The sequence below is a fragment of the Diorhabda carinulata genome, chromosome 10 (assembly GCF_026250575.1).
Source record: "Diorhabda carinulata isolate Delta chromosome 10, icDioCari1.1, whole genome shotgun sequence".
Lineage (NCBI taxonomy): Eukaryota > Metazoa > Arthropoda > Insecta > Coleoptera > Chrysomelidae > Diorhabda > Diorhabda carinulata.
Window position 1 is genome coordinate 16,474,808 of NC_079469.1, and position 11,703 is coordinate 16,486,510.

The 11,703-nt window shown below is 32.0% G+C and overlaps 1 protein-coding gene across 1 annotated transcript; it reads left to right on the forward strand.

The window, feature by feature from the left end:
- The first annotated feature begins 785 nt into the window (after window positions 1–785).
- Window positions 786–10,139, forward strand: LOC130898857 (probable cytochrome P450 6a20). Its single transcript, XM_057808418.1, has 8 exons — window positions 786–982; window positions 2,089–2,331; window positions 3,148–3,320; window positions 4,124–4,286; window positions 5,683–6,002; window positions 6,200–6,392; window positions 8,846–9,088; window positions 9,854–10,139. The coding sequence occupies exons 2-8, from the start codon at window positions 2,094–2,096 to the stop codon at window positions 10,018–10,020; spliced, it is 1,497 nt and encodes a 498-aa protein (XP_057664401.1). The 5' UTR covers window positions 786–982; window positions 2,089–2,093; the 3' UTR covers window positions 10,021–10,139.
- Window positions 10,140–11,703: the final 1,564 nt, after the last annotated feature.

Genomic DNA, 11,703 nt, shown 5'->3' on the forward strand with positions numbered 1-11,703 from the left:
ATTTTCTCATGCAAATATATAAACCTATATTTATTTTCAATTTTCTTAGTCCTCTATCGTTCTTACATTATTCAATAATTTCCATTGTTTCGTTGTTTGTTAGTACCTCAGTAACGTCTACTTCGTTTTCTTCTCCTGCTACGTTTTTAAAAGATACTGACGGAAATTAGTTTTGCTCCATAAATATTCCAAAAAATAAAAGAAGTTTTTATGAATTGAAATATATTGGATCCATTGTTATTGTTTCCAAGTTCAAATTATTCAATTTTCTTAAATAAATGTTTTTATTTCTATAAATAACATCGGTTGATTAAAAATTTTGGTTAAGTAAATGTTAGATGTTGTAACATGATCTATAATATCTGTACAAAATGTTATTTACAACATAAAACTGATTTTGACAAATTTCAGCGAAATACAATCATATGTTTAGATGAAGTTGTGAAATATGTAGAACTTTGAATAAATTCTTCTAACCCTCTATGTTGGTTGTCTCATTTCAACTAACACTACTAAAAAACTTTACACTATTGGGATTCATGAGAAAAATACATTTCGAATTACGCATATTATCTGGATTAAAGATCATGAAATCTGGAATAACTTTCAAAGCCCATAAAGCCACATTCGCACTTGTAAATAAACCCTTTGGAATCCTATTGAAACTATATTCGTACCTTGTCTTACTGCTCAGAAATTTTTAGGTTTTGTTCTTTATTTTCTCGACTATACTATCTTATCAAATCATTAACTGATATAATAAATTTAAATGTTGTGTTTGTCTATTTTTTGACTTTTTGAAAAAGATATTAATGTGTGAAGGTTAAACAATTTATTACGCATTAGATTATATCAAGTTTAAATGAGTTGTATGTATATGATTCTAATTAGATCAATCAAGTTTGTGACGCATGGATTGTTGTTGCTTATCATCATTTCAAAATTTATTTGGTCACTGAATTTCTTATATTTTATATAAAAGGTAAGTACCTAATAGTGGAAATATTATAAACGTTTGGATTTCGGAAGTTTAAATTGACGAAATTTCTTTGAAAATGATACATTTGATGATAGTTAATTGACACATAAACTTATATATGTGATTGTTCGAATCCATATTTTAACAAATGACTTTTAATTACGATTTTCGAACAGTATCGTTATGCGGTTGATTTTTTCCCCGCAATCAAAACATAAATTTAATAGAAACGGAATGAATCATGAATTGTTTAGTAGAACAGACAGATATTTTCAATTACTTCCACAAGCAAATTTTAGTGGCTCCGGCCAAAGATTGATAGTCGTGCGTTAATATGCGGTCAAGCGGTCCAGCCGGCAACCTGGGATTTCTTCGCATATGTACCTAACACATATTTAGTCATATAGACGCAATATAATCATTTCAAAAGCTAGAGCATGGACTAATTGGGGCACAATTTTACACACTATTTTCACACGGGGGGCATCCTCATGGTTGGCATTCCGAATGAAGTCATTAGCACGCATCGCAAAAGTTGCCTTTCGAAGGCACCGCATCGGCATTGCAGGGGAGCCGATTTAAGCGAATCGTCGGATGCGACTTAATGAACCATCTATGTGACTTTCTATGCCAAGAAACAAATTCCTGAGAAGTGAAATAACATAACCAACATTCAATAAGAGGGATGAAAGTAGAGTAGTGAAAATTATAGATAGTACCAGAGTAGAAATTTTGGATGTATTTCTGCAAGATATGAGAGAAGTAGGAACGAATCGCAGTGCAAATGTCCAGAGAAGAATTTGAAAACAGTTTAAAATCGCTGAGAAAAGAAAAACAAGAGGTGGGCCAATATATACAAATCACCTTGTCCTAATATTAATAGCAGCACTAATAATTTATTAAGACGTCAAACTTATAACTACAGTTATAGAAATCAAAAAGTTTTATGGATTCGAAAAACAAAAAAAAATATGACCATAACGTGAATACAGCGGTCATATTACAAAACCCCCAAGGAGCAAAATTTATATGAATCGTGCCAGTCGAATACGAGATTAATTATCGAGGTATTCCAAGCGAGGAATTAATAAAAAATATTTTTATTTTAGTGAATATGATCGTAACGAATAGCTATTTATCCGATTTCATCATACTAATAATTACTCTAATAGCCACTTCAATTGTTTATATTAAATATAAATACAATTATTGGAAAAACAGAGGAATAGTTCAATTGACGCCAACTTTTCCATTTGGAAATTATGCGAAAGCACTACCTAGAGGAATATCATTAGGTGCTATTACCAAGAGATACTACGATGAATTTAAAAAAATGGGATGTAAGTTTGGAGGTAAGTTATTTCGCCCTTAGCGACTGTACCTAAAATAGATTGTTCTTAATCGATACCTATATAAATTACAACGTATAGAGAACGAACTTTTATAGCAGCAATTACTCACGCTGCATTTATTTTATCTAGTATATCTTATGTATTAAGACAAGTAGTGACGACTCCCAATTCATTCTGGCTTTTCAGTCTGCTGCTAAAGATCAATAAGCTAGGGAGCAAAAGCCTTGAAGATGTCTTGCTAACACTCTAACCTTTCGATCTATTGTTTACCCCGTACTGTTCACTAGTCAGGTAATAACCACTTTGCAAAGTGAGGTACCTGTCTGGGGGCTATGCGGCTTACCTATTATGGCTTTAAAATTTTTAATGTAAGTAACGCAGTCTTTGCCTATATATTACCTCGTACTCACAGAAGAGGAGTTCGATGGTTTTCTTCAGCTCCGATGCTCTTCAGAGACTAGTTCACCGGAAAAGGTCCAGTCGGCATACCAGTAATTCTTCTTAGCTCGTCTTTGTTCAATGAAAGAGATTTTTTTAGAGCAGTTGGAATAAGGAAGAAGCCTCTCCGATTGTTTCGTATCTGGGGTTTTATTCCATGCTTTGGATTTCCATGATCCTGTCTCGCTTTAAATAACAAGGCAGGCTACCCTTTGCTACTTATCTAGGGTTGTTTCCTCATTTTCCGTATTGTTTTAGTGGCTAGTAGCTCTGACGTGCAAAAGGCGTCTTTTATGTCCAACAATACACATATTGCATTTTATTTGTTTGTCAGATCATTCTGAAAACTATGATTAAAGATGATTGTACTTTTTTCAGGAGTATATATAGGTTTAGATCCATATTTAGTGATTGTTGATCCATCCTACGCTAAAGATGTTTTAACAGAAGATTTTCAATATTTCGTGGATCGAGGACTATATTTTAGTAAAAAAGATCCAATATCTGTGCACATTTTATCTCAAAGAGGAGAAGAATGGAAAACTTCTAGAGTAAGATCGTTTATAATTTCGTTATATTTTCAATGCATCCCATTCATTTTTTATCGTCAAATTATACTGTTTTCTACAAACGCCAATGATAATAAGATTTTTATAGATAACAGTATGCGAAGAAACCCATTTTTAATTTCCTTGTACATGAGATTTTGTAGTCCAACCAGGTGATCATTTGTTTTGAAGTGCGAACCATTTTTGTTGGATTTGGATCGTCTTGAAAGACCCTTACAATCGATTGTTGTTCATATCCACAGATTCCGTTGCCTGTCACGATCTAATCGACGTTTTTTGAAGCACCGTAGTTGAATTATTTCAGCACAAATCGCATCAGCTTTTATTTGAACGATTGTCAAATTATGCAGTATTCAACGCGAAGAAATTTTTTTAACGGCCAAATGTTATTGCAATATCAAAAAATATTTACACAAATATATTTGGTAACTTGGATTACAGCTGTTTTCTATATATGAAGGTTGGAAAAAAATTCAGGTACCCCTCGTATTAGGACAGTTATATTGCTTTTCTCGTATTATTATATTAAGGTCCCATTTTTTTTAGTTTGTTTCATCATATAATCGTATTTTCAGTTTTTTAAGTATGATTCATTTTTTGTTTATCTATATCCTACAACTATTTTTATACATTTTTACAACCGTCTATAATGGCTGACGGGAACATATCAGGGGGTTATCAATTCCTCCGGGTCAAGCAATTTGCCCAAAAGCTTCTAAGTGGAAATTTTCTCGGAGATGATAATGAATGATTTCTATATCCATTCATTCCAACATCATTTTCAGAACAAATTTTCCGTAATGTTTACTTCAGCAAAAATGAAGCAGTTCTTTCAAACGATGTCTAAATGCAGTCAGGATTTAAGAAACACTCTGGATCGGTACGGTGACGGAGAGAAAGACTTAGATATATTTGAAACATTTGCTTGTTATGCAACAGATGTGATTGGTAAGTAGTACTGTTGATAACTTCAGCAGGTTTTTAAAATCAAACCATAGATCGGTATTATTTGGTAACTCTGTAATTCAGCTTTTAGTAGAAGTTCGATTTGTTATGTTAGGTTTGTTAACAGTTGTCTTATCATTCAACAATTTCATCATTTCATTATTATAAACTTCTGATTTCGTGATAACAGTTTTATTAGATTTATCCGTTCAAAAAATATTGAAATGCTTTTTTTTTGTTTGATAAATTCTCTGGTTTTAATAATATTTTGAGATTCAACACATCAGATATTTCAGTATTTAGTAAATACATTAAAAGGTCATCATAAGATTAGAAAAAAATAAAACTGCATGAAAAGGTCAGGTCAGATCTCAACAAAAAATAAACATTCAATTTAAACATTTTTTGAAACGGAATCAAATACAAGAAAATAAGAATTTTTAGATTTGGTTCACATGAACTAGAACGCTATCAATTATAAATTGTAATACAAATACGAATAATTTAATTTATGACTGCTACATATATTTTTGCAACCTAGGTGAAACAGGTGAAATTTACCACGAAAAGCATCTATCATGTCTATCAAGTGATAAGTTGGAGAAGCTAGAGTTTATGTAGTAAAGAAATAAATGTGTCTATCAAGTCATCGCTGGTGTTATTCATGGTTTTTATTCAATACAAACTGGAGTGACGATTTCCGTAGCTCCAAGACCATGAATCCAATATCACCATCTCTTCTCTTGTACGACAAAACTTATTGGTTGTATGACCTTGAAAAGGTGACAGCAGCCTTGAAAGCTTACTTCATGAATCGATGGTATAAACTAGAATATTACTGGAGTATATTGACTAATAACATCTCTTTTTTAATTTGAATTTCTGTTCTCTACCAAACAACAAAACTTTTTTGGAAAATTTGGAAAAAATGAAATACACAATAAAGTTTTTAGATTATTTTATCAGTAAATCGTTACTAGCTTCTCAATCCGGCACCACATTAGACTGATTCCTGAGGCTGCTGGTTTCAGCTGGTTAGAGCTCAGCTCTACTCTTTCATGGCATGGTTTCCAGTAGCGTTTCAACTGAGCAATACTGTACTCTGCCAATTAATATTATTAAGTGGTACATTCTTTTAGATACAATTTTGAAATTCCGAATTCGTTTTATCTGCATATCAAATATGATCTTTATTTTTGTAAAAAGTACTAGTGAAAACTTTTTAACTAACCACAAATAATTTCGTAATAGTATTTGTGATTTGTGAAAGGTCAGTGATACTGATTCTGACGTCGAATTAATCTAAATACACAATTTATACAAAATCAATAGTATCTATGTATAGTAGTTTGATTACTTTTCTAATTATTTCAATTCGTTTCGTTTCTATTTATTTCAGGATCGGTTGTTTTTGGAGTTGAAGCAAACAGCTTTAAAAGATCTGACGCAATTTTCAGGCAACTAGGAAGGGAGATTTTCACTAATTTCACCATATTAGATCAAGTGCGTCTCTTTTTAACAATTTGTTACCCTGACTTTTCAGCTAAAATGGGTGTATCGAACATACAACCTTACATTCAAGATTTTTACTTGAAATTCATGAAAGAAGCTCTAGACTACAGAGAAAAAAATAATATTATAAGACAAGATTTCATACAGGTTCTGATTGAGATGAAACGATCTGGGATTGAGCTTACCTTAGAAGAAATGACATCACAGGTGAATAAATATGATTGCTTACCATGTTCCAATGATTATTTATGTAACAAGTGTGTAAATAACAATATTTTTCATACTACCGAAAATTTTATAGAAATAAATAAGTTTAATAATATTTTTCTATGCGAGCTAGTACATAAAGTATTTATGAGTGAATACACTAACCAACATCGCTGAGGTCAATTTAAATTTCGTAGGCATTATTATTTTTCACTGGTGGATTCGAAACTTCATCTGGATCCGCAACTTTAATATTATTCGAACTAGGTTTGCATCAAGATGTGCAAGATAAAGTTAGAGAAGAAATAAATCAGGTGTTAAAAAGACATGACGGGATACTTACTTACGAAGCAATCAGTGAATTGACTTATCTACGTCAAATATTCGATGGTAAGTTTTGAAAAATCATAATTCGTATATCACATACCAGAAAATTACTCTGGTAACTTACACAATCCTGTAAGACATGTATTATTATTATGAAGATTCATAAAAATTCACATGGTGAAACGAAAAGGTGTTTTGTCTCCTAAATAATATTATTCGGATTCAAATATAGGTGCACCACCTGTTAGAAGGGAAAGGAAAACCACCGACAGTATTCTACTTAACGATTCCTTAAGTTTGACTCTTTAGCCTGCCACCAATTAGTAAATCTCTTCTACCTGTGATAACTAGAGACCAGGAAGTTAGAAATAGGAAATATGGCACAACAAGAAGGATATGAAAAACATTTTGGAGCTCTGATCTTAGGTTTAATAAGCAATGTCTGCAAGTGAACAGAAAGATTAGGAAAATTAATCAACCATGCACACTTGATCGAAAATACCATCAAAAAGTACATAGATAACTCATAATTATGGTATCTCTACAACCCTTCATAATTCTATCAAATGATGACTCTAGTTCAGACGATTCTGTCTACCATTATTATTTATAAAGATACTTTGGAATTGAAATGTTTTTTCCTTCTTTTTATTTGCAAAGAATTCATTTTCCTTCATGGTTTTTACTTTGAAATTTTGTTTTCCAGAAAAAAAAACGATTAGGGTACAAAAAGGGTTCAGTTTACGTCTGGTACCCTGCTTAAACCAAACGCCCTTACAGGCAGGTACATTTTACTCGTCTATTTACGTTTTATAATTTAATATTCATTTGTAGCAAGTATAAAATTATTTTTTCCAAGTTCCAAGTAAGACTATAATTAATAATGCCCTCCAATATATAATGATTCAATTGGCTTTTAAAGAATAATAAATTTATTATTCCCAACGGTAGGGCAAGGGTTTTTATAATCTGCAATTGGAAGAACTATATATAAACTTCGTTTACTAAACCATTGGGTTTCCAGGTCATCGACTAAAAGGTGATCGGGATTGATGAGAAAGAATTATATTGGCGGATTCTTCTAGGTCTGGTTCAATATAGAAAGTGTTTGCGGAACATATAAACTTTGAAGTCCCAAAAATTATGGTAATCAGCTGCAATTTAAAATACCTAATGAGACTAGATCTTACTGGAAAAGTACGAATAAAAGTTCTACTGGAAAGAAAAAATAATCCATATCACCTTGTTACAAATTGTCTTGCCATTACAATCCAACACAAAGCATGTTCTTGACGAACAAAATGTAGAAGCAAGAACTTGCCCTCCTCGAAACTATCCCAGGTAAGGGAATAATGGGTGAATGTAGGAGTCAAACTGTAAGATGCTTCTAACATGAGAACAGCTCTCATAGACAATAAACCTTAGAGGTGATAATGTTATGTGACCTTCTATATATGATTTGACCCAATCTAAATATCAAGAAGTATCATCACGCATCACTGAGGACAGAAAAATCCCGAAAAACATTGTCACATTTTCATTTTTCACTTGTCAAAATATATTTCATTTTTAAATATTTTCTCGTGAAATTAGAGAGCAAACTATATTTGTCATTGTCATTGTATCCTGCAGGACACTGTCACTAGTACCCGCAGTATTGTATTCTTCTGCTATTACGATAGTCCGTTTTCGCAAATTTTTAGGCAAGTAAGTTCTTCTTGACTGTGCTGTATATAGTCTTTCATTAACTCCAAAGCTAATTTTTTAATAAAATATCTTCTTTCGTCCAATCCATCGATTTTATTTCCCTTATAAACAATGTAAGCATGAATACCTGCTAATTTTAACGATGTATAAAATACTTAATGTCATGGGCCAACGACTAGTATTGATTTGTGTAGTTTTAAAAATTGCAGTAATTGACATAGTATCAGATAGTTATTTTCACCTAAATCACCTAAATATGATCCAACAATGGAAGAAAGAAGGTATATTGAGGTATTTAAATGGAATTAACTATTTCTAGGGGAATATTTGAAGCATCTTCTTATTTTTTTAGACCTGATGTTAGCGATCAAAATCATCAGTTGTGAATATCCGCTCTGAATGTATATAGAAATGTTCTTTGAGATAATTTTTTTCAAAAATATTTTATGTACAATAAAAGACTTATAATTTCTACAGAAAATAACTTAACAATAATTACAAATCAATACTTTAGCAATGTACAGCAAAAAAACACTGAATGAATTCGAATTTATTGCAATGAACTTATACAGATTTGACCAATATTTTGGAATCCACTGATTATGTGAATATTATTTATTGTTTTTTGGAATCCGCTGATCGTGTGGCTGTGTCGGGGACCTTTCACATTTCTATATGTAATATAAAAACCTATTCATAACCATACGTGTTAATTCCCATCTTGAAATTATTACTATTCTACTATTGTATTATTCTGCTTACAATAAATTACCGCTGATAATGCCATTAATTATTTCAATGTTTTTTAGAATCTGCAAGAAAATACCCTCAAATAACAAATATGACTAGGATATGTGTTAAGGACTATACATTCAAAAACACTGATATCACCATTTATAAAGGCACATCCGTACTACTGCCAGTTCTTGGATATCATCGGGATGAGGATTATTATCCGGATCCGTCGAAATGGGACCCTGAGAGATTTGCCGATAAAAATGAAAAGCATGTAGGATATTATCCCTTTGGAGATGGACCCAGAATTTGTATTGGTAAACATCCAACAGTTAACGTATTCATATATAAATTATTAATTTCGTGTATTTTGTGTACTGATAGAGAATAATCATCTTCTATAGAAACATGCCTTCAAATTTTACTACATTTGACACGTTGAAATTATTTTGAGATGTTTCCTTGTCCTTTACGAGGATGTATTGAGTATGTATGTATCTAATTAGCCTAGACCAGTTCTAGGCTAACTAGGCTAATAGTTTTGGGCTTAGCCCACCTTCTTGTCTCAGTCCGTCTCAGTTTTTTAATAATTTTTAAGAGAGAAAAAAATTGACCTCTTCATCAATATATTTTGATACTTTTTTGTTTGTTCTGTTCTCCAAAATATGCTAAGAGTACACTTTCGGAACCGGTATTCTTGACCGTTTTTTCTTCGTACCACTTTCTATATAATTCAATAGCTTTTAGGTGGGGATGCTTATTCCTTTCTGTGCCGCTGCGTCAGCAGCCTGTTTTATTTCTGGAAGTGTACAATCCATCAATTCTTCATAGGAGGACATTTTTCTCTATTTATTATTCGCGAACTTAATATCCATCCGATTTTATCTAACATTTATCTATATAGGTGACAGTTGTTTACCACATAGAAACAGTAACAATATTCTTGGTGCTCGATTATAAATGTTGATATTTCGGGTAACACCCACAACTTCATTATTTCAAACGACCTTAATTTTCTCAACCAATAAATGATAATCGTAAAGTGATACTAATCAAAAGATGATAATTGTTATTTTTTACAGGTGCTCGATTTGGTTTGATGCAGGTCATCTTGGGAGTGGTAGCTGTATTGAAAGATTTCAAAGTATATGCCAGTCCTAATACCAAATTACCCCTGGAGTTTGACGAACTAACTTTCGTTACTAAAATGAGACAAACCATATTTCTGAGGTTGAAAAAGATAAAATGATAAACAATGATGTTCACAAAACGTTTTTTTTTTATGAAGAAAGACAATTTTAAGATAATTAGACATATATTTGTGAAAAAGGCATTTTGATTTATAAGTAGACGAATTTCAATGATAAATCGTTCTAATTTGAATAAATTTGACCTTTCCTTTGACCTCCTTCCTTATCATACTCACGAAATATACAATAATCATTGGAAAAAGAAAGATAGGTGTGGGTGTGACTCCTGCTACTTTTTAGTACCCGTAAAATAAATATCTTCAATAGAAAATCCATATCACTTGGTTCCATATCACTTTTTTATTGTTCTTACGCATAAACGAAATATTTCGTTACCATAGCAACGAACAATAACTTATTAGAAGTGTAAGTGTAAAGTTTGACGTCAAAAAAGTAAACCAGAGTTACGAGCAATAGCTTGAAAGAAAAAAAGATGTCCACCGAAATTGTGAAAATCGAGCCATCATCAAGTACCTGTATTTTAAAGGGTTAAGAAGTAAGCAGATTGTCGAAGAGATGCCTAATACCCTTAGTGATCAATGTCCTTCGTATGCGACCGTGAAAAATTGGACTGGAAGCTTCAAAAGAAGTAAATTCTCCATTAAAGATGATGACCGATCGGGAAGGCCACTTTCTGTGTCAGTCCCCGAAAATATCGATGCAGTCCACGACATGATTTTATCAGACGCGTTCATCATATAGTTAACGTCAATTTGGACACGAGAAAAATTGCTGCAAAATGGATCCCCAAATGCTTGAATGTTCCCCATCATTTCCGTGTATAAGAAAAATTTTATTCAAGGTTAAACATCAAAAAAATAGGTGAGTTTTATCATAACAATATTGTAGGAAAAAATTTTAGACCATAAAATTATCCACAAAAAATGTATTGGTACTTTTTTTCTACGATCCACTGTTTGAGATATAACGATGCCGGCCCTTCATAATAAATGTGATTGGGCTTTGCATATTGGTTTGTTGTATGCATAACGTTTTCACGTGAATACGTACATAAACAATTATTCATGCAATCATAGTTTCGTTGTAACAATTACTTGGACGAATTTCATCGATTATCTCATATTTAAAATAATAGTATCCGCAACAGAGAACAGTTTCATTTGATGAATGTTTCATTGATCATTCAACCGATAAATTGGCATTTTCACAAAAATTAGTAATTAAAGGAACAGTGCGATTTATTTGTCTAGTAGGTATTATCCAACATTGAATAGGCACTTTCTTCAAAATTAACTAATTTATCGATGTATGCGATATGTATAAATAAAATTGATCAGCGATTAGTTCAATACGATTATATATTGGAAAATATTGAAACTCTGTACTCCCATAGTCTTGTTCTTTCTAAGTATGCTCAGTGTTTGTATCTATTCTATTTATTACATTTTTTTTCCCTTAAACCGCAATTTTTGATTGTATACACCATTCTAATTGATAATATTGATATCAATTTATTTTTCATCAAACTTTCTCTCATGACTATATTGGTATTGGATAATCTTGAAAATATATTAACAGGTTGATTGCGTTTCTAAAATATGTACACCTCGCAACTGTGCATTACCGGTCCCAGGGGACCGGTGGTTTGACGCGGACATGTTTACTCATTTCTAGAGACTGATTTCATTTTCGTAATTCTGACTTTACGTTTGCCCGTATCA

Bases quoted from the DNA above. Each gene is read 5' to 3' on its own strand.
- LOC130898857 (XM_057808418.1), top strand. From the start codon at position 2,094: ATGATCGTAACGAATAGCTATTTATCCGATTTCATCATACTAATAATT. The intron at 6,003-6,199 runs GTGAATAAATAT...TAAATTTCGTAG, and splicing joins TAGAAGAAATGACATCACAG to GCATTATTATTTTTCACTGG. The intron at 9,089-9,853 runs GTAAACATCCAA...TATTTTTTACAG, and splicing joins TGGACCCAGAATTTGTATTG to GTGCTCGATTTGGTTTGATG.